At 43.4% G+C, this 26,967-nt stretch overlaps 1 protein-coding gene across 2 annotated transcripts in view; it reads left to right on the plus strand.

Annotated features, from left to right (window-relative positions):
- Spmap2l (sperm microtubule associated protein 2 like) overlaps positions 1-26,967 on the plus strand; it is a 41,423-nt gene that overhangs the window by 7,909 nt on the left and 6,547 nt on the right. Inside the window, exons 3-7 of one of the 2 annotated variants that reach the window (XM_057773067.1) lie at positions 11,864-11,897; positions 14,366-14,431; positions 18,052-18,180; positions 24,505-24,642; positions 26,070-26,175. In XM_057773067.1, coding sequence (XP_057629050.1) covers positions 11,864-11,897; positions 14,366-14,431; positions 18,052-18,180; positions 24,505-24,642; positions 26,070-26,175 — 473 coding nt within the window. Of the gene's footprint in view, positions 1-11,863; positions 11,898-14,365; positions 14,432-18,051; positions 18,266-24,504; positions 24,643-26,069; positions 26,176-26,967 lie in introns of those variants that run through there. The other variant, XM_057773068.1, reaches the window with a different exon arrangement.

A 26,967-nucleotide genomic window follows, 5' to 3' on the forward strand; every position in this document is an offset into this window, starting at 1 on the left:
GTACTGACTGCTCTTCCAGAGGACCTGTACAGAGACCATTTAGTGCCAATGCGGCTCTAGAAGAACTCCCAGACAATTGCTGGAGAGTGAAGTTAGCCATTAAGAAAATATGCCACAAACATGCCCAAAAGCCCACTCTGATGGAGGCAGTTCCTACAGTGTGGTTCTTCTTCCCAGGTGACTCTAGGTATGTGTCTGGCTGACGGCTGAAGCTAACTGTGATCACGTGCTTGTTTGTATGTCCATCGATGTTTGTGCTCAAGTCTTCCACTCGTTTGAGGTTGCTTATATGAATATACACAGAAATATGCTACAGGGCGGCGCATCCTTATATGAATACACACAGAAATATGCTACAGGACGGTGCATCCGTTTTAAGACGAACAATGAACTCAGGGAGGGAGGTAAGCACAAGTGGAGGAAGAAGGAGAAAGCGCAGCAGAGTTTCATTCGGCCACTGCAAGCGCACACATTAGCTTTTCTTAACCCAGCCGTCCCCTCTATCCTCAGCACGTAGCACTCTTCTTGGTAGATTTCCTCCTTGTCTTGTCCTCTCAGGTCACCTTCACCTCACAGGTACTCAGGCGTGGACTTCATAGGGGGCAGGCACGGGCAGGTGGAGATTTCTTCTGCGTTGATAGTTCATCCTCAGAAGGATTTATCTGAGCATGACCGGGTCCCGAGTGTGAGTGCCTGGAAGCGTCCCTCCAGAAGGTGGCAGTCTTGTCCACCGATGACTAAAGCCTGGCGCCAACAGCCCATTTGTCAGCCTTAGGCGGCTATGCTAGAAGCAATGGGATTCAGTGCTATGGGGGTGTTGTTGATTTTTTTTTTTTAACTCTTTTACTCTTTGGGGGCCCTCCACCCAGCTCTCAAATAAATACATGGAGTCTTATTCTACTTACGAATTCCTGGCCTTAGACTGGCTTGTTTCTAGACAGCTTTTCTTAAATTATCCCATCTACCTTTTGCCTCCGAGCTTTTAGATTTTTCTATTTATGTATATCTTTTTTTTAAACTTCTTACTCTGTATCTGTGTGGCTGGGTGGCTGGTCCCTGGTGTCCTCTCTCCTCCTCTTTTTTCTTATTCCTTAATCCTTTCCCCAGATTTCTCCTACTTATCCTCTCTTCTTGCCAGCCCCACCTATCCTTTCTCCTGCTCTTCAGCTCTTTATTAGACCCATCAGGTGTCTTAGACAGGCAAAGTAACACAGCTTCACAGAGTTAAACAAAGTGCAACTTAAAAGAACGCAACACATCTTTGCATCATTAAACAAATGTTCCACAACATAAACAAATGTAACACATCTTCACACAATATTCTACTACAGGGGAGTAAAATTCAAACCCTGGAAATGGAGTGATGGATCTGGAATGTTCTGACGGCCCCTGGTGGGATGATGTGCTCAGCCATCTAGCTCCAGATCCTTCCCATCGAGCAGAAGCAGAATCCCTCCAGGTCTGGAGGTCATGGGACCCAACTACAAGTCTGCTGTCCTTCCTCCTTGCTGTTTCCAGCCACCCTGGCCTATGACATTGCTATGCCTCTGGCCCAGGTCCTCCGCAGGGCTTCCTTTCGTGGAACGCTGTCTTCGAATTCATCTTCCTCCACATCAGTGAATATCTGGTACCTTCTTATCCCCCCATCCTCAATCCCCCAGTTCAAGTATCAGTTTCTCTAAAAAATACTTCCCAAATTCTTTTCCTTAAAGTAAGCAATGTCTTTGCTTACATCATGTGCACTAATTTCCATCCTGAACCTATTTACTTAACTCCTTTCCATCTTTCTATCGTGTTAAGCTACATGAGGACAGGACAGGGACTTTAGATTCTTGGTGTTTTCTATTCTATAGCTTGGAGAAGGTGAATAAAGGAGTCTTCTATATGGACATTTCTGGTATCTTCTAGATTTGCTTGGTAGCTACTGAGCTCAAGTAAAGTATATCCATTGAGTGTTTTTTTTGTTTTTTTTTTTTTTTTTTTTTTTTTTTTCCCGAGACAAGGTTTCTCTGTAGCTTTGGAGCCTGTCCTGGAACTAACTATCTCTTGTAGACCAGGCTGGCCTCGAACTCACAGAGATCCACCTGCCTCTGCCTCCCGAGTGCTGGATTAAAGGCGTGCACCACCACCGCTCAGCTCCATTAAGTGTTTTAAATATTTAACAGTGTTTTGTTGTATCTTCAAGAGACTCCATTAGAGTAAGCATTATGTGTTCCCATTTTACAGGTGAGCTAACTGGGACACAGAGCAGTCAAATGACTAACCATAGGTTATGCACACAGCAGATACTGAGCTGGATGATAAGACCCCATAATCTTCTCTTCATTGTTACTCTATTCTCTGCCTCACTGCACAAAGAAAGTCCTGTTATAAGTGCTAGGAGTGACCTAAGGGTAAAGATGAGAGGGAAGGAACAGAAAGAGCTTGGCACATTAAATGCCTGGCCATTTTAAGCATTCGGTGTTATGGTTAGTGATGGTGAGGCATGCCTAGTACTTCCTTACAGAAGTAAGACCTCTTCTTGGCTGTGCACACTGTGTGCTATAAGGAATATCAAGGTGAGCAGAGTATTTCCTAAGACATTTGCTGCTGCTGGAAGACTGGTTTTCAGCAGTGTCTGAGAACCTGGAAAGGAGCTGCGAATGCACACAGGAGACTTTTCCTGAGGGTCAAAGCTTAATTCTTCATTTCATTTTCTCTCGGCTGGATGTTCTTCATTGTTCTTTTTCTGTTCTGTTCTTCTACCCTGATGTTTTCTTCCTTCCTTCTTTCTTTCCTTCCTTCCTTCTCCTCCTTTTCTTCCCGGTTGTTCTTCTAGATCTTTCCTGAAGTTCTCCTTTGAATTCTTCCCTTCTATTTCTTTTCTAATGTTTTTCCTTCTATATCTTTCCCTCTCCTTCCTCTTGTTTTTCTCTTATCCTTTTATACCTCTGAATACAAAAATTTCTACACAACAAAAGATTACCTCATAATCAAGTTACATGGTTTCAAAAAGCAAATTAAAATCTTTACGTAAGAAGCAATCACATAAGATGCCAAGTTACATGTTTTTCTTAGAAGCCCACAAGTAGTTAAACATTTTTCCTTGTATTAATTTTCCTACCATAATATCTTCACCCCAAATCAATGATTCTTTTATAATTAACAAAGTTTTAAGCAAACTAAGTGTATTTTAGCCAGTTCCTTCTGTAGGCAGGAAGCTGTTTGCGGCTTCAGTGAGCCGATGCCTTCAAAGCTTCATTCAAGCGGTCAGCTAACAATCTATTTTTCTTTACACTCAATAGGGTCATTTAATTTCCTTTCACGGCTTTGTTTTTTTCAAGGTGCATACTGAGACCTGGGATTAATTCTGTAAGTTACATGACCACGGAACTCTGGCCTAACTCTGTGTAGGGGCATAAATGTTTTCTTTGATCATCGGCCTGTTTTCCTTGTTCTTATTTTCCATCTTCTGTAATTGTCATAGCTAACAAAGGAGGTGACTTTTAGCCTGTATTTGTCTTTATTATATCTCTTATTGGAGTAATTGACTGAATAAACTAACACATTTTCCTTATTATCTTTACTGTCTTAGCCACATGTATCTTTTAGGCTAACTCAGAAAGTTCAATTAACAAATCATCATTGCTTCTATAAAAATCACCTTCATTATGATCTCCAGTGAGGAGTGGGATTCTCCCAAGGGCAATCACACTATCCTAGATACAGTGGAATCCTTTCACACAGTAACCACATCGTGCCAAATACAGAAGGAGCCCAGCTGCAGCAAGCAGGAGGAAGGCCAGCAGAAGCCAGGGGCATCCTGGAGACAGTCCTGGGGCTTTGCCTCTCCTGGATGGACCCAGAGTAGCTTTGTTATCCTCTGGACTGTGTTCCACAAGTTCCGCTGCAGACTTCAGCTTCTCTGATGAGGCTACGGCAATTTACAGGACAAGAGAAATAAGAAGACAGATGAAGCCGTAACAGACTGCAAAGTCTAGACAAGTGATGTGGACATACCCTTAATCACAACCAGACCCTCTACACTCAAATCTCTCTCTCTCTCTCTCTCTCTCTCTCTCTCTCTCTCTCTCTCTCTCTCTCTCCTTTTACATTTTTGGTTCCTGGTTTGCATTGAGGGATCTGAGACCTAGGGCTTGTCCAAGGGTGCATGGACCAGCATGCAAAGCCAACTCAGTTGATCCAAAACCTGTGAACACACTTGTAGTGACTGGACTGGTGGGGCAGAACTGGCCTTGCATGGAAGACAGAGGCACCGCAGAGACAGGAAAATGTTTTAGGGCCAGGGAGCCAGGCTGTGTTTGTGCCGCGGGTCCAAAGATCTGGGTATGTAAAATCTTCCCTGCCTCCCCCAAAGCAACATGGCTGTTTCAACACTGCTGTTCTTCAGTCATGGCTACATACATCCTGGGTGTTCTAGCTGGAGCATTCAGTTCTGAGGGGAGAGAGCTGGATATCCTTGGGAAGAGCACTAACCCAGGAGGCAGGAAGTAGGAATTTGCTCTTGGTCTTTCCTTAGTACATTTTCTGTCTAAGGAGAGAGGTGGGCAGAGTGACCAATCCTTATGGTGGTGACCTTTACTATTCAGAGTTTGTGCAGTTTTTGGTTTGTTATTTATTTATTGGCTTATTTATTTCATTTCTGGTGTTTTGTTTTTTAAATAAAGTCTCACTACAAAACTCAGACTAACCTCAAGCTGAAGCTGCTCTCCCCCAGCCACCAAATGCTGACTTTCCAGGTGTCCATGGATACTCCAGTAGACCTATGTGAATTATGACTCAAACAAGGGCCTGCAGAGAGGCTGTGTATCAATACAGTTGTTTTCTCTGGATAGATTGCTGCCAAAGTGTGTTCAGCAATGTATTCTTGAATTAAATTTTGTTGCCCACTTAAATATATAAGCTTTTAGAGAGAAAACAAAATAGGCAAATGTGTATTCATAACTGTGTTTATTTTGCTGCCCACAGAAGACTAAAATGACACATTAAAGTCACTGACACAATTAGATATTTTTCTTTTTCTGCTTTTTAAAAAAATCTAGTACTAGCCACAGTTTTCTATTTTTGAAACTTGTTTTTGTAAGATTCACACAATTATATAGTAGGCAATAATTGTACTCACCCCCTCCAAAATAGAGACTTGGGTCCCTTGCCTCATCTCTTTTCTAACTTTATGCTATAGTTTTTAAAAAGAAATTCGTGGTCAGCACTCCAGAGTCCAGTTAGTGCCGTCCAAATGCTCTTGGCCATCTCCTGGGGCGTGAGCAATCTACCAACTTCCCATTCCCAAGCAGAGTGACTCTCCCTCCCTCAGCAGCTGTCCACTCCTAACACCTCCTCTGGTGGGCGGCATCTTGGGGCCCCTCCCCCACCCGCGCTGGAACTTTGACTGGCTTGTTGTGCTGGCCTGTGCAGGTCACCCCAGCTGCTGGGTGGCTGTGTGAAAGAGCCGTGTGATGCCCAGGAGCCAGCATGTCCCAGCTCTCTTCCCCATCTGCTCCTATGCTCATCCTCGGTGGTGGGTGGTCGGTCTAGATAAACCACTCACAACTTACTGATCAGAGTTCCGGTCTCGGACCAGTTTCGACTCTTTGTTCTAGCCTCTGCCTGCTGCAAATCGAAGCTTCTCTAACCAGAACTGAAAGCAGCACAAATAGATAAGGTTTTTGAACACGGTTGGACAGTATGGTCATTTAACAAAGCAGCAGCAGCTTCCGCCTTGTGCCCATGGTCCCCTTCAGCCAGGAGTTTCTGACCACGTTTATAGTACCAAGCATGGAATAATTCCTATAAAAGAGGCCTCATATCTCGTCAGAGAGCAGTTGTTACCCCCATAACCATCATGCCCCTATTACCCTAGTGGGAATGTCTTGCCAGGCTGCTTGGTGTTGTATAAAAATACTTATTTCTAGTATTTCTTGAGAAAGGTCTTTTCGCTGTTGTTTGCTTTTTCTTGTTTTTTGAAGGCATAGTTGATATCACTAGCGCCACTTTGAAGAGCTGAACACACTTTTTTCAGGGCACGTGGGTTTTTATTTTAGAAATCTTCAAGTATGCATACTCAAAGAGTCTTATAGTGAATTATCATGTATCTACCATGTAGTTTCAACAGTTAGTAGTAGGTTTTGGAATCATGTTGGGTTCTGTTTTGTTTTGTTTTTGTTTTTTCAAAACAGGGTTTCTCTGACAGAGCCTGTCTGGGAACTCGCTCTGTAGAGCAGGCTGGCCTCTGATCCAGGATCTGCTTGCCTCTGTCTCCCAAGAGCTGGGATAAAGGCACATACCATCATTGCCCTACTTGGAATTTTGTTTAATTTAGGCATTTTCTTCACTGCCTCCTCCAAATTTTGTTCCCACCCTACAGGACAAATTTGTGTTAAAGAAAAATTATAGGCTCCATGACATTTCACTCATACATACCTCTACTTGCTAAGGATTTAAAACTTCACAATAACTATGCCATTATTACACCAATCAAAATTCAGTAATTTTCCTAATGATGTCTAATACTCACAATAAATAGTCAAGCCTCCTAACTGTCTCAAAAATGAACTTATTTTAAAAAGTCATACATGGAAGTGCATGCCTGTAAGTTCAGGGCTAACCTGCGCTACCTAGGCAGATCTAGGCTGTATATATATATATATAAATATTATTAAATAAAATTAATAAATATAAATAAAATTATATATTAAATATATATTTAAAATATATTAAAATAAAATTATATATAATTATATATATATATACATAATTCTTAAAAAAACCTGGCCTTAAACAAAAAAAAATTTTTTTTTTGATTTTTCGAGACAAGGTTTCTCTGTAGCTTTGGTTCCTGTCTTGGAACTAGCTCTTGTAGACCAGGCTGGCCTTGAACTCACAGAGATCCACCTGTCTCTGCCTCCCGAGTGCTGGGATTAAAGGTGTGCGCCACCACCGCCCGGCTTTAAACAAATTTTTAAAGAGTGTTTTTATCCTTTAATTGTTCCACAGATAATTAGGGCACAGCTAATTTAATTAGGACACAGACTGTTTCACTCAGGACAAATTCCTTTCGGCACCACGTGCTTCCTTGAGACTCACACTCGGGGTGTCACACTTGATGTCCGACTCTTCCACTGGGGTGGGGCATCCAGGCTCGATGAGGAGCCACCATCCCGACCCCTCCATGAGTCCCCGGTGACAGTCTTTTTCATTGTCTATGTCCCACTGTGTGGCCGAGGGAGATGGGGTGCTTGTAACCCTGCACTCGGCTGCTGCTGGAAATTACGCCACAAGCCGTCGGAAGGCGTTCATGGGACAACTGAATTCTCTTTTCTTCACTCTACAATCTCCTATGCTTTGTTCTGCTGCATGCTGATGTTCTGAAAATAAATTTTCAGATGGACCTGGTGGCGCATGCCTTTAATCCTAGCACTCCGGAGACAAGAGGATCTCCGCAAATTCAAGGGTTAATTTTCTAAAACGGTTTAAATTTCTTCTCCCATTTTGGTAGGGAGCGCTCTGTGGTCCTTTTCTTCCATTTATTCAAGGTAATCCATTTTCCTTGGCCGGTGTCTATAGGTCATTTAGAAGAAACCGCTCAATAGATAGGTTCTTGCTGGGACTCTTAGGCAAGGAAACCTCTTTTATAAAAACGTCAGTGAAGGCTCTTCCCTGGTAGTACCTTGCTGGGATCTTCCTCAGTGTTCTGAGTTTAATTCATTTTTATGAACGAATCAAGAGTAACCTCTGGGAGCTGGAGCGATGGCTCGGGCTATGAGCATTTGTTGCTCTTCCAGAAGACAGGAATTAGGAATCCCAGGGCCCAGCACCCAAGCCAGCAGGCTTTCAAGCTGTGACTTGTTCCAAGGCATCCCATACCCTCTTCTGGCCTCTCACTTGGCCCATACATGTAAACTTTGAAGAAGAAACAGAGAAATTCTGTTCATCTTTCCACGGCCAACACTACTTTAATCTGTGCCTTGCATAACTCCTTTAAGATCTCATAGGGCAAATTTTTACGACGTCAATATGTCAATATTTGACGCAGCGCCCCGCAGAGGGCATCGCTCAAACAGGCCCCGCCTTGCTCCCCACCATCACCGGCGGCCCCGGCCCCGGCACCGGGTCAGACCCATGTCTACGAAGCCCCTAAGGGCGTCCCCTACCGGACGTTCGCCACCACCGGGCGCTGCCACCAAAGACCGCAAAGCTCCCTCGCCCGGCGCTTCTAGACGCCCACAGCCTCAGCCTTCTCCACGGGAGGGGCGTACCAAAACTGTGCCAGCGCATCTCAGACAACGGGAAAACCAGCGTGCCCGAGGTCACAGAGCTTCTCCTGTGTGCACGAGAGGAAAACGTGGAGGACCAGGGCGTTGTTCACTCAGACCTGCACAGCGCCTTCAGCAAAACGGTACAACCCTTGAACATGCTCCCGGTGTTTGAACTCCGATGATCTAGGAGATGGGTGGGCGTGTATCCGCGAGGAGTTAGGGATGAATAATGACCAAAATACATTGTATGCAGTACATTATTCTGCACGAACTAATAAAATATTGTATTACTATGAGAGACTAAAGTAAGAGCGATAAAGTCCTTGCAACCCTCCCAAAGTCACCCCCATTTTAATGCAGTAGTCTCTCTCTTGTCTGCAGAGAAGATCTAAGGCATTCTCCAAATGTCTGAAACCACTTATAAATATAAATATATAAATATAGCGGTCTGAAACCATTAGAAACTCATGTACAGTATTTTTAAAAATGTATAAATAAATACCCATGATAAAGCTTAACTTATAAATTAGGTGTCCTAAGAGATTGCTGAATGATTGCAACATTATAATAAAAGTTATTTAAAACTTACAAATTATCACCTTCTAGAAGTTTCTATTTATTATTTTCAGACTTCCGTTGACTGGAAACCACCAAGAATGAAATCAGGAATAGAGAGGATTTCTGTATTAAGCAAAGCTAAGGGGTGTGCTGGCTGTGGCAGAATGTTCCAGATGACCCTGTGCTGGACTTTATTATATAGTCTCCTGTTTTGTTTTATTTTTCTTCTTCCTCCTCCACTAGTGTTTACCTCCCTCCCTGAATTGTTTGTCTTAAAACAGATGCACCTCTTTGTAGCACATTCCTGTGTGCATTCATATAAGCAACCTCAAATGACTGGAAGGCATATGCACATAAATGGACAGAAATAGAAATAAGGGCATGTTCACAATTCAGTTTACACTGCATTCTTAACATTTTTTAATCTGTAGAAATTTAAACAGCGTCTTAACTTATAAATGTTGGGAATGAATAATGGTTTCCATTGCTAGATCCTTACAGCTTGGGCACCGTGCTGTACTTAATGCATATAGTCTTATTTAATGTTCCAGTACCTTGTGGACCCATTTCACGCGCCAACCACCGAGTCACAGAGAGCAGGAGTATACATGCCCAAGGTCAGAGTTTAGAGTCGGGATTTGGCTCCAGTCGGTCTGACTCCGGAACCATTGCTCTTAGCCATTAAACAATATTGTAAAAGCCCCAGATGTATATTTGCTTTAAAAATACTGTGACTGTGCCCCACCTCCAGAGATTGTGACTTAATTGATCTGGGATATGGACTGAGACCCGGAAGTTTTAAATCCCAGGTGAGTCTGATCTGAGACCATTTTAGAAATGTTGTTTTACGTGGGACGTTACCTAACGCTGGCCACTCCAGAGCTAGCCCATCCTGCCAATGAACGAAAGAACCTCAGAAGTGAGGCTCACTGGGAAACACAGCATGAAAGAGGATAGTTTGTTACTCATTCCCATTACCTGCGTTTACAAACGGTCCCTTAGGACTGGTTCCACTGACCCGTGTATCTGAAGCTGAAAACCCAAGTTAGTAGGCTAGGAAAAACCCATAGACTAAAAGCTGTGACTTTCTCAGCACAGCAGAGACATAAACTACTTTCCCCCTTTTCTGCCGTCAGAAGGAGACTAGCCTTTAAAAGAACAACTGAGAATGCCTGAGTCCATTCTCGTTCCAGTTTGACACAGACTCCTCCCTCAGGCTCCCACCTCCTACGGAGGACAGGTATTCTACCTCCCCTGTGTTCTCTCATAGGAGCCAAGTCTATCTATCTCTGTCTGTCTGTCTGTCTCCATCTGCCTGTCTGTCTATCTATCTGTCTATCTCATCTGTCTGTCTGTCTGTCTGTGTCTGTTTATCTGTCTCTCTATATCTATCTATCTATCTATCTATCTATCTATCTATCTATCTATCTATCTATCTATCTATCTATCTATCGCTGTCTATCTACCTGTCTGTCTGTCTATCTCTGTCTCTCTCTATATATCTCTTTGATATATACACAGACCTATCTATAATCCTCCAATCTGAAAGAGAAAAACCGCATCTCACAGAACTTAATCTGATTGCCCAAGATCATGTAGTTGACACAATGACAAAGTCAGGGTTGGATCTGTCTCTCTGTGGTGCCAGCGTGACCCGCTCTCTTTTCCAAAAACACTCCCAAGTGCAGAGTGTGCTCTTTCCGAGCCTTCAGATGTGATCAAAAACTCCCACGCAGAGACTCTGTCTGGAACAGTCTGTCATTATGATGCCTGTTGGACAGGTCTCCAGGTACAATGACCCTATAATCAACCACATTTTTCTACCAAAACCATGAATTTTCATTTGCTGAATCATATCTCCTGGTACGGTACTGATATCTCAGATTTACCAGTTTCTTCCTGTCAGAGACACCACACTGAACATTTTGTGCATGTATCTTTGCCCACATTTGAAACAATTTCCTTTAGGTACATTTCTAGAAGCAGGATTGGGCTGTGCTGTGTGGACATTGCTGCTCACAGTCCCGACATTCTCTTTATCGCGTGCTAACTTACACATCTGCCAGTGTGCACAGAATGCACGTCCATTCGCCCTTTAGCACTTTGTCCTTTGTAAAAAAAAAAAATCCGTTTTTATTTGCATTGCTTTGATTATAACTAAGGTTGATAAGAAATAAAAAATATGTAAAGTTGATTTTTAAGTGTTTTTGGCCTTTCATGGATATTCATATTTGAATTTAACTCATACTCTTAGGTTATCTTATTCTTGGCACATATTTTAGTGTGATTCCTATTTGTCCTTTGATAGTCTTCAGATACTAACACCATCTGTTGAGCATTTTACTACTTACTGTCTGATACTTATTGAATATTTTGATTCTTCTATAGATCTACATTTTTTACACACGGTTAAAATTGAAGTTAGCGTATCGAATGACAGGCATTATTCCGTGTTGAAATAATGCGTTGTTTCTATTGTTCTTCTTCCCTATTCTCCCTTCTCCCCATCCACTTTCAGGTCATATATAGTATCTCACACTCTTCAAGCCTCCTTAAGGCCTCTTTCCCCTCCCAAATCCCCTTTCTAGTTTTGTGATGTATCCCACAACCACACACATGTATAAAAATTAAAATTTAGCATAAACATATGAGAGAAAATGTGATTTTTGTCCTTCTGATTGTAGATTGCTTTGTTTAATACAATTCTAGTTTTATTCATTTTTCTGCAAATACATTTTTTTTCTGTAGCTGGATAATATTCTTTTGGATACACAGAAGTTTTTAAGTTTTAAATATTTTAATCTTTTTGGGCAGCTTCAATCCTAGAAGATTAAAATCTGGTGATTAAATGTTCTATTTTCTTTCCAGCCCAGCTTTAAAAAAATTGAACCTCTTGATTTGTGTGTGGTTTATTTCAGTACATGGCATGATATATTTAACTTCAATATTATTCCCCCATAGCTGCTTTTGTGATCTCTTTTGATTTGTGATGTTATCCTGATATCTTTAATTCCTGTTGAATCTAATTTTTTGCTCTTATTCTCTTTTAGCACACCCTGTTTCCCGTGACCTTGTAAGGAAATGGTAAGACCAAGGAAAATATTGTTATCACACCTGAAATGGTGACCAGCACAGCTGGAGGCTGGACTCCTGGAGAATTTGAGAGAAAGCCAGATCTTCCAAGGAGTCTCTGTGCTTTCCCTCTGTGATAGGCCCTTTTAAAATCTGAGTTTCTATGGGAACAAGAAAGGTGATCTGGGAATTTAGCTGCATAGAAGAGTGTTTGCTTAAAACCAAGCCACCACCAAAATAAAGAAATAAGCACACACATAAGTAGGAAGGGTCTGGAGAGATGGCTCAGCACTTAAGAGTACTGACTGCTCTCCACAGGACCCAGGTCGGATTCCAGCTCCCACATGGCAGCTCACAACCATCTATAATTCCAGTCCCAAGGAATCCAGCATCCTTTTCTGCTTCTGCAATCACTATACGCATGGTTCATAGACATACAAGCAGGCAAAACACTCATAGGCATTACATTAAGAAAATAATAAAACAGTAAGGAGGGAAGGAGAAAGACCCAACCAGAAGTGCCTGGGCTACTCAGGGTTGGTTTCATAGCAGACCGCGCTTTCCAGGGCTCTTAGGAGTCCGCAGTGGCAACCTCTTGTCACAGATTGCACGAAGCTCCAGGTGACTACATCTCAATCCTCCTTGCTTCTAACTAAGGTACAGTAGCTGAGCTGATGCCTTTCTTCCTTGACCTGACTCTGTTTTAGCACCAGTGAGTATCTAACCCAAGGACGCTCCTGGTTTATAGAAAGTGTGGAGTAACCATTTATTGAGTAAAGCCTGGCATGGTGACTTTACCTGTAATGCCAGCCCCTCAGAGATAAAAGCAGGAGGATCGCCTTGAGTTAGAGGCCAGTATTGGCTTCATAGCGAGACCAAGTCTCAAAAAACTCAAACCAAAAAAAAAAATTATTAAGTGGATGAACTAAGTCCTTTGGCAATAAGAGATACTAAAATAGGCCAGCAAGATAGCTCAGAGGGTGAAGGCACTTGCTGCCACACCCAACCATCCTGGTTAGCCCTGAGATCCACACGATGGAAGGAGAGAAATGGCTCCTTTAAGATATACTTTGACCTCCACACACGTATTGTAGGCCATGTACTTTTTCTTGCTCACACACTCAATAAATAAACAATTAAATAAATAAACACATGATTTATTTATCTATTTATTTATTTTGGTTTTTTGAGACAGGGTTTCTCTGTAGCTTTGGAGCCTGTCCTGGAACTAGCTCTTGTAGACCAGGCTGGCCTCGAACTCACAGAGATCTGCCTGCTTCTGCCTCCCGAGTGCTGGGATTAAAAGCGTGCACCACCACCGCCCTGCTACATGTAAAAATTTTAAAGAGACCTTAAAACACAGAAAAGAGAAGGTCACAGTAGTGCGTAATTATTGGTTTAGAAAGAGCTATTTATGTTTCAAAATGATGAGAGGAGCAAAACTCTAAACACACACACAAAAAAAAGGAGGCAGAGGGCTGGAGAGATGGCTCAGTGGTTAAGAGCACTGGCTGCTCTTCCAAAGGTCATGAGTTCAATTTCCAGCAACCACATGGTGGCTCACAACCATCTGTAATAAGATTTGGCGCCCTCTTCTGGTGTGTGGGCGTACATGGAAGCTGAATGCTGTATACACAATCAATCAATCAATCAATCAATCAATCAATAAATCTTTTAAAAAAAAAGAGGCAGAAATGCTCGTTACCCTGACCCATTACACACGGAACAGAAAGGAGAGCATGAGTTCTCTGTCTGGGTTAGAAATCTCACTGTGGCTACTGCGTGGGGAGCAGGTGGGCAGAGGGCATGTGTGGAGGCAGGGGACACAGAGATCAGTGGTGGCTAGGATGAGGATGGTAGAGAGGGACTGGACATGTGTCTGTTGTTTTTATTATGTGGATGTGTTGGTGTGTGTGTGTGTGTGTGTGTGTGTACAGGTACCTGTGGAGGCTCAGCTGCTCTGGAGCTGGATTCCCTGATACTGGAGTTACAGGCAGTTGTGAACCACCCAGTCTAGGTGTTGGTAACTGAACCCGGGTACTCAGCAAGAGCAGGACATACTCTGAGCCGCTCCACTGAGTCACCTCTTCAAATGCTCTCTAAGTCATCCCAAATATGCATAGTCTCACTTGCCCCTCCCCAGAGTCTCTTTGATGAGGAGTTATTTGTTATAAAGATAGTTCTCTTTTTTATATTATAAAACTAAATATTATGGTTTCTTTTTAAAATTTTATTGATTTTTATTGAGCTCTACAGTTTTCTCTGCTCCCCTCCCTGCCTCTCCCCTTCCCCTTCAAACCTTCTCCCAAGGTCCCCATGCTCCCAATTTACTCAGGAGATTTTTGTCTTTTTCTACTGCCCATGTAGATTAGATCTATGTATGTCTCTCTTAGGGTCCTCATTGTTGTCTAGGTTCTCTGGGATTGTGATATAAAGATATTTCTAAACACGCTCTGAATTAACTAGCTGGTATTTGTTAGTTTTTTTTCTAGAAAGAGAATTGAAGATCTTGCTAAACCGAAAAAGCAATGGGGAACGCCAGACAGGTAAGGCAATATTATATGGTCTTGTTTGCAATGGCTGTGTTTGCTACATCAACTGGTATTCTTCTTAGTTGACCGTTACACCTGCGTCTCAGGTGCAGCTGCCGTCTCTCCTTACCTGGGTGTAGACCGCCTTGACGGGTTACTCTGTCTAGGGTCTGTAACCCACTTGGCTGGTCAGTTATTCCAGGGTCATGGAGAGGCACCACCTGAAAGACATAGGCCGATAGGAGGAAGGAGGCTAGGCAGATTTGTCGAAGCCTCCGTTTATTAGAGTCATGGTTACAGCTTATATAGCCCCTGGATGAGGAGCTTGGGGGGCTGGGGCACGGGATCTTGCCACGTGGTCCATGACCGTCACGTAGGCCAAGAGGTTACGATCGGTCAGGTCACGATTCCTTGGTCAGGAAGTCACAAGTTGACCCACCTAGTTCTCTAGATAGTTTGGAATGTGAGGCAGGTTCCGTTAACAGATAGCTCTCTATTAACAGTTAATTTGGGTGTGGGATAGGCTTTGTCAATAAAACTATTCTCAATACAATTGAGAAGTAGAGCTCTCTGCAAAACTCCTCACGGCAGTGCTTCCTGTAAATTTTGGGGGGACACGGCTCCTGACACCTGGGTTCACTTTGTCAATAATGTTACCTCAGGGAACTGAACACACGGGAGTTTAACCTTTGCTTGGTGGTTCCACAATTTGTCTGCACATTAGGGATCGCATAGGGAGCTTGGATGCTGATCAAAGACTGAACCCTATACCCAGAAATCTGACTTGATTAGGGGTGCAGCTTCAGGAGCGTTTACCAGATGCTTCTAATAAACAAAGTTTTGGGAAGCGCTGCCCCAGGTGGGACTCCACACTCTTGAAACTCTTGGGTTCATCCAGCAAATCCACCTTTGCAGCCTCCTGGCAGACCGTCCACCAGCCTCTGAGCCTCGGCCCAGGACCTTCTGTTCTCTGGGTCTCTGCAACCCAGACCCCATACTCTAGGATGTCTCTTTTCCTTCTTTGACTCCTGTGTAAAGCCCGGGAGCTTGTAGAGAAGTCTTAGATTTACAGGAAAGGTGAGCATAGGTGACCTCTCCTCCAGTCTCCCCTGAAGTCATCATTGGCATTAATTGGTCTTGTCACAGCGGAGGAGCCAGCACCCATGCAATCCCATGCCCTGTGGTTCTGTGGGGTTTGGCTAGTGCAGAGTGGGGTGCAGAAGAGTTCACTGCCCTAAACTCTGCTTTGTCCTTCATTCATTCCCTCCCATCCATCCCACTCTCAGAATCCCTGACAACCACTGATTTTTTCTTTTTATACTGTTTCCATAACTTTCCCTTTTCTGGAATGTTGTATAATTGGAATCATGCCTTATGTCTCCAGAGGGGCTCATTTCACTTGGTAACAGGCATTCTGGGTTTTCCATTTATGTTCATGCTCTTCTCTCTCATCTCCTTGTAATATATTCCATTGGACCCACTAATATTCCATTATATGGAAACCTCGGTTTAGCCACGCACCTATATGAAGGGTTGTTGCTAATATTTGGCAATCATGAACAAAGCTGTTATAAATTTATGTATAGGTTTTGGTGTCTTTCAGCTGTAGTTGGGTAAGTGTTTGGGATTCGAGTGGTTGCTAAACCAGTTGGCAAGTGTACACTTCACATCGTAAGAGACCACAGGACTCTCTTCCGCTGAATGTGGACCATTTTCTGTTTTCATTTCCCATGGATGAGAGTTCCTGCTGTCTTGCACATCCCTGTCAGCTTTTGGTGTTGTCGGTATTTTTGCTTTTAGCCATTCTCACAGGCATGTAGGAGGAGTTCACCATGATAATATGGTTCCTTATGGCAGGATCTGAACTTGCTTTACAGCTTTCTTTGCATATTTCCTTTGCTGAAGTATCCCGTTAGATCTTTAGAATTTTAACAGGACTCCTTCTCTTCCAACTGTTCCTCTCGAGTGTTTGCTATGTTTTCTGGGGATTAGTGCTTCCAGTCTGAGTTTGTCTTTCACAGAGCAAATGCTCTGATTTCAATTAAATTCAGCTTATCATTTTTTCCTGTTATGAATTCTGGTATCTGCAGCCTAATTGCCAAACCCCTCACCCCTTGGCTTTTTCTCTTACTATTTTGAGGCAACGTTTCAAGTGTCCTAGATTGGCTTCGGATTCTCTGTGTAGCCCAGGATGATCTTGGAGTCCTGATCTCCCAACATACCCTTCTGCTCTGGCCCAAACCTGCCGAGTGCCGGAAGGGATTGTTCCCATTCTCCATTCCACCTCAGCTATGGGCTTTAATTCCAACTGTCTGTACCTTTCACCCACTCTGGAACCTTCTCAGGGAACTCTGTGCTGATTTTGCCTTTCTCTCTCAGCCTGGCACAGTAGGCATACCTGTTTCATAGGGCTATTGGGACTAAATGCTGTGATGTCATGGTGCCCGGCACACAGTAAATGTTCTGCAAGTGGTTGTGAGTGACATTATTCTGTTACTGTTTTATTTTATGACCACCTGATACAGGGGTTCACTCAAAAAGGGAGCACTGTGTAGACTTTGGCTTGTGTAGTAGGAGGCTGCTTATTGGTTAACTGCTGCCCAAATTCAAAATAACCACACAGAAACTCTATATTAATTAAATCACTGCTTGGCCTATTAGCTCTAGCTTCTTATTGGCTAGCTCTTACATCTTAATTTAACTCATTACTATTATCACCACACGGCTGTGGCTTACTGGCAAGGTTCTGGCTCATCTGTCCCCTGCGGAGGCTACATGGCTGGCGTCTCTTTACTCCGCCTTCTTTCTCCCAGCATTCAGTTTAGTTTTCCCTGCCTAGCTCTACTCTACCCTATCACAGACCAAGAAAGCATCTTTATTCATTAACCAATAAAAGCAACACATATACAGAAGGACTTCCCACACCAGGCATGTCTGTTTTATGCCACCCTACTACAAATAACACTGCTAACTCCATGATGGCAAAACTGAACTATCTTATTGCCCATAGGCTCATTTTAAGTCACTGATAATTTTTATCATTACTACAGTCTCCCCCCTCTCTTGTGTGTGTGTGTGTGTGTGTGTGTGTGTGTGTGTGCTGGAGGTCAGAGGACAACCCTTGGGAATCAATTCTCTCCTTTTGCTGTGGGATGGGAGTTCTAACTCCAGTTGCCAGGCTTGGCGGCAAGTGCCTTTTTACCAGCTGAGCCATCTCGCTGGTCCAAGGTTACCATTTATTCTTAAATGGAGTAGACATGGCATTTTATTCTATTTCTAGTTTAATGTCCATAGCTCATTTCTCTCTGGTGTCTGAAAATCATAAAATCCTGTGAGAGATGAGGATGCTGAGATGGCTCAGCAGGGGAAGACACTTGTCACCATGCCTGATGACCTAAGTCTGATCCCTGAAACCCACAAGGTAGAAGGAGACAGCCATTCCTGCAACTGCCCTCACTTTCATGCACACACCTCAACATGTGTGTCAGCACACATAAATACTCTGTAATACACAATTATAAAGGAGAGCGAGTTCTTGGAGACTAATCCATATAGATGTTGAGTGTCACCTTTGTGATGCTTATTAGCAGGAGTTTATTTAAAAGCAATGATTTGCTTTTCTGCTTCATTAACAGAAAGTTGTTTTGGGGAAATCAAGATCCTATTCGCCCTCTTTCTGATGCTGCTTTGAAGGCTCAGCTGACCAAGAGAATTGAGGACCTTGCTCAGCCCAAGTTGGTCTCCCGACACTACGTCCCTAACAGGTTGGTGCTGACACGACGTCAGGTTGCTTCGTCAGGACTTCACAAGGAATACGAGCTTAGAGCCCGGCTCTTTCACCAGCTGTGAACTGTTGAACCTGGAAGCCAAGCTAACGGAACTTAGCTTCATTCAACTTCCTGGTGCTCTTTCTCTCCTCAAAACTTATATTTTGTAATTTGACACCACTCAGCTTGTTTCTTTTCATTATAATTCTTCATTAAAGTTACCACCAATAACAATATGACAAGAGTCTATACTAGGCTGTTTTGAGATTTGCTCTGCCAACAGAATTAATCCAAAAACTCTTCACTTTAGCTTCAGGCAGACTCTTCAGACAAGAGCAAAAGGCAGCCACTTTCTTGACCAAAATGTCACAAGAATGATCTCTAGGCAACATATTAAAATTCTCCTCTGTAACCTCTTGAGAAAGCTCTCCACAGTTCATCAAATCACATTCAACAATGTTGTTTTCCATTGTCCTACCAATATGGCCCTTTAAGCAGCACTTAAAGTGTTCCATTGCTTTCCTAACCCAAGTATCAAAGTCCAAATTCCCGCAAACAAAAACATGGTCAGACTTATCACAACAATACTTCAGTCCCTGGTACCAACTTACATCTTATTTTGCGTTTCTATGGCTGTGAAGAGACACCATGACCAAAGCAACTCTTATAAAGAAAATATTTAATTGGGGTGGCTCGCTAACAGTCTCAGAGGTTCAGTCCATTATCATCATGGCGGGGAGCATGAAGGCATACGGGCAGATGTGGTATTGGAGAAGTAGATGAGAGTCCTACATCTTGCAGGCAGCAGGAAGTTGACTGAGACACTGAGCAGTGTCCTGAGCATAGAAAACTTTAAAGCCCACCCCCATGGTGGCACACTTCCTCCAACAAGGCCACGCCTTCTAATAGTGCCACTCCCTATGAGATTATGGGGGTCAACTACATTCAAGCTACCACAATGCCTTTTTGTGGTTTCCAGTCTCAGTATATAATGTAAGAATTAGCAAACATGAATGAGTCTTTTCTATAAAATGCTATAAAACTTGTATTTAGGTCATGGAATTAAGATGTTTTTGTTTCTCCCATCTTGGAAGACTTAAACATACATATGTCTACTAAAACTCTAAAAATCACACTTGCTTCCCACCTAGTAAAAATTTACTCAACATGACTCCTTTCCCCTCCCCTAACTTCCAATGCATCAATTCTTTTCAGACTAGCTAATTGAAAGAGACCCCAGGCAATAGGGAAAAGACACGGCCACCACCTTAGAATAAAAACCAATTGCACTTCCTTGATCAAGAATAACGTTGCCTAATAGTGGTTTCTTTCTTTACAATTTGAAATGAAGGAAATTTATGCCCTGACAGTGCTGAAGCAAGCATGGGCAGCCCATATATGGGTTCTGTTGAACTTCTCTATATTGGGTTTCATGGTCAAAGTCGATGAGAATGACTGATCGATCTCTCCCTCAAGAGGGCGCCAGATCTCAATACAGATGGTTGTGAGCCACCATATGGTTGCTGGGATTGAACTCAGGACCTTTGAAAGAGCAGGCTGTGCTCTTAACCACTTGAGCCATCTCTCCAGCTCCAAACTTATTGCAAACAATACCACAGGCAAGTTTTTTTGGAACAAGATCAGTTCTAAGAACAGCCTTGAAGATTTGTATTCTATTTCCTAATACTTTGGTCTATGTGGGCTCTTTTTTTTATTATTATTAAGGGAATTTTAAAGTAAATGTGTGTGTGTGTATGTGTGTGTTATGCTCACATTGAGTGTGTGTGTATTTTGCTCACATGAAGTGTATTGTGTTATGCTCACATTGAGTGTGTGCATGTGTGTAATGCTCACATAGTGTGTGTGTGTGTGTGTGTGTGTGTGCTGAGACCAGAGGAGGACCTCAAGTGTCCTGCTCTATCCCTTTCCACTATTACTTTGAAACTGGCTCTGTTACTGAACCTGGACTAGGCTGGTGGCTGGCGGGCCCCAGGGGTGGTCCTGTCTGCCCCACACTGGGATAATAGGCGGGTGGATGGCCATTTCTGCCTTCTTATGTGGGTGCAGGATCCAAACTCAGGCCATCATGCTGTACAACAAATGCATCTTACTTTATCCTTAGAGGGTTTTCTTCTTTAGGACCAGAGAGATGGCCTAGTGCTTAAGAGCATTGCTGTTCTGGCAGAAGATTTGGGTTCAGTTCCAAGCGCCCACACAGTAACTCACAACCATCCTAAACTCAAGTTCCAGGGTACCCTACACCTCCTTCTGACCTCTGTGGGCACCAGGCATATGGATGGCAATACACATGCATGAGGGAAAGACATATTCTTACCCAACAACAAAAAACCTTAAAGTTCTGGGGTTCTGTTTCTTTGTTTTCTTTGGTTTTTCCTCCCCTGGTACAGGGGATTAAACCCAGGTCCTTGCACATTTTAAGCAACGGTTCTATCAATCTCTTTATAGTTAAAAAACATCTTTTCAAGCTATTTTTCAGGAATTTTTACAGAAGTCCTTAATATTTCAAGACAGGGCCTTCAATGAAGAAAACCCACTTCTTTTATCTTTTTGAGATTATAATTACATCATTTCCCTTTTCCTTTCCTCCCCCCAACTCCCCCGTACACCCCTTGTGCTCTGTTTCAAAGTCTTGACCTCTCAAGGACACAATAGCAGACACACTAAAGTGAATGGGGATGGGGTGTGTGTGTGGGGGGACATGAGGTCTCAAACCTGCACAAAGAACTACAAGCAAGTAAGGAGGGCTGAGAAGGAGAAATGGTCTTCCCGGGGCAAACATACATTCAAACTCTTTTCATGGGAGACATTTTAGAAGTACAAGGGATCTGGGATGAGTTCAGATTCCCTCGGAGAACTGGCTGTGTTTCTGTCCATGTTTCTATCCAGTCTGCCATGCCAGGCCCTCTCATCAGCCTTTGTGGGGTCCTCCTCCGTGTGCTTCCCTAAACGCATCTCATCCTATGGATTTGTTTCCTCCCAAATTATTATCTTTCTCTCCTTATCTCAGGCTCACTGGCTTCCCAGGTTGGGGTTCCCACGCCAAACCCTCCAGCGCCGTAGGGCTCCTTCCTCATCTATGCAGGTAGAATTGGACTTTTGTTTCAGAATGACATCTAGGTAGGCTCTGCTCATTGATGGACTTGATTGCTTTTTAAAGTTTCTTTTAGATGGTTTTTTCAAAATCCTTAAAGGAAATTACCTCATTTGTCTGAACAAGACGGTGCCAGGTACACATCGTGAATTTCACCGTCTCGTATTTGCTGGCACTTTCCCATCATGCTTGTTTAACAATATGACTAAGTATAATTCTGCAAGCATACTGTGAAGGTGTCGAAGGGACAGAGCCAGGTAAGACATACCGACTGTGTTTAAGACAGGTTCCAGGGAAAATAACAGGAAACCCCTTGCCTTTCACAGGGCAAGAGGAAGAGAATATATTTACTCCGGGTGGCTTGAAAAGGAGGAAAAGGAAAACTTAATCTTTTCTGACCTCAGACCCCCTTAAAGGACCCCCTAAAATGTCTTCCAGAAAAAATAAGAATACTTGGTGTGGTGGTTCACTCCTGTAATCCCAGCACTCAGGAGGCTGAGGCAAGAGGATCCAGAGTTTGAGGCCAGCCTGGACTACATAGTAAGACTGTATTTAAAAAAATAAATTATGAAGCCGGGTGGTGGTGGCACACACCTTTAATCCCAGCACTCGGGAGGCAGAGGCAGGCGGATCTCTGTGAGTTCGAGACCAGCCTGGTCTACAAAAGCTAGTTCCAGGACAGACTCCAAAACCACAGAGAAACCCTGTCTCAAAAAACCAAAAGAATTATGCATACATTCACATATTTCACATATATTTATCTTTTGTCATTTATTAAAACAAAATAAATGATCACTTTTATGGTTTTGTTATCACTGCTTTTTTTTTTTTTTTTAAGATACCAGTCTTTCTGTGTAGCTCTGGCTGTCCTGGCACTCGCTCTGTACACCAGGTTGGTCTCAAACTCAGAGATCCATCTGCTTCTGCCCTTTCTTCCCCCAACCCAGCGCTGGACTAAAGGCATGTGCCACCGTGCCCAGCTAGTGTTTAGGTTTTGTAGATGGGTTCTTTCTGGCAGAATCTCTGTCTGATTTTAGCTATTTGAAGCTAAGTTCCCCCAAACTTGAGCCATTAATGTACTTTCTCCCAAGTTGCCATATTTGTGCACCGTTAAATTATCTAGTGTAAACCAGGTGTGGTGGCAGATGCCTTTAATCGGGGCATTAGGAAGCAGAGACAGGCAGGTCTCCATGAGTTTAAAGCCAGCCTGGTTTAGATAGTAAGTTCCAGGCCACTCGGGGCTATGTAATGAGACACTGTTTCAAAAAGCAAAAAGCAAATAAATAAATAAATAAATAAATAAATAAATAAATAAATAAGTAAAAACTCTTAAAAATATTTGAACTTTGCCGGGCGATGGTGGCCCACGCCTTTAATCCCAGCACTCGGGAGGCAGAGGCAGGCAGATCTCTGTGAGTTCGAGACCAGCCTGGTCTACAGAGTTAGTTCCAGGACAGGCTCCAAAGCCACAGAGAAACCCTGTCTCGAAAAACCAAAAAAAAAAAAAAAAAAAAAAATTGAACTTAAACGTACACATGTCTACCAAAACCCTTAAAATCACACTTGCTCTTCCAAATTCACTCAATATTAATGTCCTGTAGCTCTTCGTTTAGGGGCGTCGCCTTGGGATTTCCCCATACATACTGGCATCTCAAAAGGTGTTGTCATCGTGCAGCTTTTGTTTAGGTGACTGTATTTTTGCAATTTCATGCGCACAGCTTCCCTGTCATATACAGAAGACACAATCTCACAGCAGACATCCAGATCCTCTGACTTTTACAGTCTTTCCCCTCACTCTTCTGTAATGTTCCTTGCGCCTCAAGCATGGGGGTTGTGTTTTGTTCACATGCCGAGCCATGCAAGTGTGTTGTTCACATGCTGAGCCATGAAAGTGTGTGGTTTGCATGCTGAGCCATGCAAGTGTGTGGTTTGCATGCTGAGCCATGCAAGTGTGTTGTTTGCATGCCAAGTCATGCAAGTGTGTTGCTTGCATGCTGAGCCACACAGGCAGGCTGCAGTGTGGGTACAGTCATCAGCAACATTTTAGTGAAATCATGTCCTTCTGTCCACTTCAGCTCAGGACTGTTGTGAAAGATAAGGAGGTTCTCTCACTCAAAAGGCCACCACCTCCCTCACTCCAGATGGGGAACTTCACCAGTCCTCGGGACCACGCTTTTTAAAAAGCTGCCACGCATCTTCGGTGTTTGCCTACCCACTGCGTGGCTCCAGAAAACCTTGAGAGTCGCAGTTTCACTGAGAACGGGGTGGGAAAAAAGGCGCCAAGGAAAGGTTTCACGAGAGCATATGGTCTTCTCAAAGACAGTGAGATCCGCGGCTTCCGGTGCTTGCTTCATCTTGGCAAATTCTTTCTTGGTGGGTAGAGCCTGTTCCTTCTCCCATCTGCATCTTCTCTTGAGGGCCATCGACGTCTCACTCTTCAGGAACAAGAGGGGCAATAAGTCCACGTATTTCATTGTTTCAGTTAGCATGTGGGACAGCCCCACAGTCTGCATGCTGTTCCGTGAAGGCTCTGAAAGTGGGCAGTGTGGCTTTGCAGTATGCTGTAACTTTGACCCTTTCTCTCTCACTGAGATACCAGGATGTCCATCTTAGGTAAGGGATTACACTCAGGTCCACCGCAGCGATCTCAGGCTCACTCCATACCACGTGGACATCACCACTGCAGAGCTGAGTCAAGGCCACGGGACCAGGATACTCGCCTGCCTGCCTGCCTGCCTGCCTTTCCTCTCTCCTGCCCTCCTTCCTTCCTTTTCCCTTCTTTTCTTTCTTCTTTTTTTGAGATGGGGTGTTTGTGTGCATATCTTGTCCATACTGGTCTCAAATGGAATCCTCCTGCCTCAGCCTTCTGCACACAGGATTACAGGTGTGTACCATTACTCCTAGAAGAATTTGACCTTAAAAACAGATAATCATCTCCTCTTCATAGTGTATATTTTCATCTGTGTGGAAGATATACACTGTTTAGTAAAGAAAACTACCTGTTTTAGAGTACGATAATAGAAACGAGCTGAACACTTACACTGTAGCCGTTTCTAAGACAATGCTCACATCTCCCAGTGTGGAAGATAGTCCAGGAGCACACACAAAGCTTTCTGCCTGCTTCCCGGGCCTGGGAGTCAATGCCTGAGAAGACCACAATGATCTGAATTCATATGCCACTGATTTCTTTTCTCTTCTGCGACTGGCAGGGCTCAGTATTACTACAGCTGCGGCAGAGAGTCTGTAATTTGGGAGATCCCACCTCCTGCGCTGTTTACCCGGCCTTCTAAACGGATCCAGAAGCTGGCAAAACCCAACAGATTCAAAATGCAGTGTCTGCTGAATAGGTAGAGTATCTTAAACTCTCCAGACATCCCGATCTAGCTGACTGGAATGTCACTCACTGTAGCTCCAGTTTCAGTCTGAGCGAAAAGACTGTTTACGTCTAAACACATTGGATAAAACTGTGGAATATCTGCAACCGGAGCTCATCATCAACTGTTCTATCTGACTGGGAACGCTGGGGCAGAAATTCACAGTAAACCACCTCACTATCAGGCAATAAAAGGAATCTCTCAGCCTGGTATGACGGCTCCTGCTTGTAATCTACAGCACCCAGAAAAATCCATTACAAAATGTAAAAGTTACTCTCTCCTGCAAATATACACAGTCATGTATACATGTGTCCACACAGAATGCTAGCAAATCAAATCCAAACGTACATGCAACAATTTGCAACCTTGTCAAAAACCACTTGACTATAAGCACAAACTTTTATTTCTGGATTGCCAGTCTTACTCCATATACTAAATGTTTGTCTTCATGCAATAATGCACAATCATGATTATCACAGCTTTTTAGTAGATTTTGAAATCATAAAATACCTTTGAACTCTGATCATTTTAGATTATTCTTGGACCTTTGTATAACTATAGGAATTTTGCTTTTGGGGTTGATGAAAATACTCTCAAATTAATGCTGATGGTTGAACATTTTGTGAATATTTTAGAAACCACTTAGTTGTATACTTTGAAAGGGTAAGTTTTATGTACATTAATTGTACCTTAATAATAACAAAACCTATAGCTCTCCACCCTTAGAAAGTCATTGCATGGCTGAGAAAACCTTTTTCCATGCTAAGTTTGTAGATTTGTTGATTGGCTGGTTTTAGATTTTTGAACAGAGAGAGAAGTATATGGTATACAGCTCATAACAACTGGCCAAGTGACTGAGAGTTGAGACAGGGATTAGTTCACACTGCACTACAAAAGAGAATGGCCCACGGGTGTCCTCGGTGATGATTGAGCTCTTGTAGACCAGGCTGGCCTCAAACTCACAAAGATCTGCCTGCCTCTGCCTCCCAAGTGCTGGGATTAAAGGCGGGCGCCACCACAGCCCAGCTAGGAAGTGAGATTTTTTAAGACTATATGTCAGAACCCATCTAATGGAACATGTAGTTCTAGGGTGGTTTTTTTTTTCCTACTTAAATCAAACTTTAAAAGAATTAGATCAGGCTGTATGGCATAGAAGCAGAGTGTATTGAGAATTTTGTTTCGTATATACGAGCATGTTTACATACACTGTGACACATTAAATGTATCCCCTACTGTGGACCAATGAGAAACAGCAATCTGTCAAAAGAACTCCCGTGCGCGTGAGAAAAGATGTTCCTGCTTTCGGAGCGTGTGCATAGCTGCAGTTGGTTGTAGCTGTGAACTGTTTGTTCTTCCGTCCAAAGTTGAATTTTGTTTCCGTTTGCATATCGCCCCCTCAGCGATGACTTACCACCAGAGGTTCTCCGTTTCTCTGATCCGTCTCCCAGAATCCTGCAGCTCTCCATAGCCAAAGGCCCAGATCCCAACTACGTTCCTCCGAAAAGCGTAAGTGGTGACTGTCTCATGCAACACTCTCCGAGCGGGTTACTTCCTGTGTGGCGAAGAACATGACAAGAAGCAGCTTGCGGGAGAAGGGTTTGCTGGGGCTCGCAGTTTGAAGCAGAGGGGAAGGCGTGGCAATGGGGGCTTCTTGGTGGCAGGAGTAGCTAGGTAGCTAGGTGGGACTTCTTTTTTTTTTTTTTTTTTTTTTTTGGTTTTTCGAGACAGGGTTTCTCTGTAGTTTTGGTGCCCATCCCGGAACTAGCTCTTATAGACCAGGCTGGCCTCGAACTCCCAGAGATCCACCTGCCTCTGCCTCCCGAGTTGCTGGGATTAAAGGCGTGCGCCACCACCGCCCGGCTAGGTGGAACTTCTTATCTCCTCACGTGTTGACGGAACAGGAAACAGAAAGCTGGCAGGAAGTGCGGCCAGGCTACAGGCGCCACTCCCCAAAGGTTACTCAACCCTCTAAAATAGCAAAGGCCGCTGAACAGAGACCAAGCGTTCACACACACACGGCACTATGGGAGACATTTCACACTTTCAAACCACAACTCCTTTGCTGCTTTTCTTTGTGGGTTTTCCCCTCTTACAAAATCTATTTTGCTTAATCTGCCAGGAGTAGATCATAGAATAGAACCATGTGTAATATAGAGCAAGGGATTTATTACATGTATTAGCCCTTGAATAATTTCAAAGTTAGGTGAAGTCTATGGCAGGCTGGTCCACAGTGGAGCAGTGATAGGAATAAGTGGGAAGTTCCTCAGGTGGTATCCTGGGTGTGGGGTCTAGTCCCTT

Source organism: Chionomys nivalis, chromosome 6 (genome assembly GCF_950005125.1).
Source record: "Chionomys nivalis chromosome 6, mChiNiv1.1, whole genome shotgun sequence".
NCBI lineage: Eukaryota > Metazoa > Chordata > Mammalia > Rodentia > Cricetidae > Chionomys > Chionomys nivalis.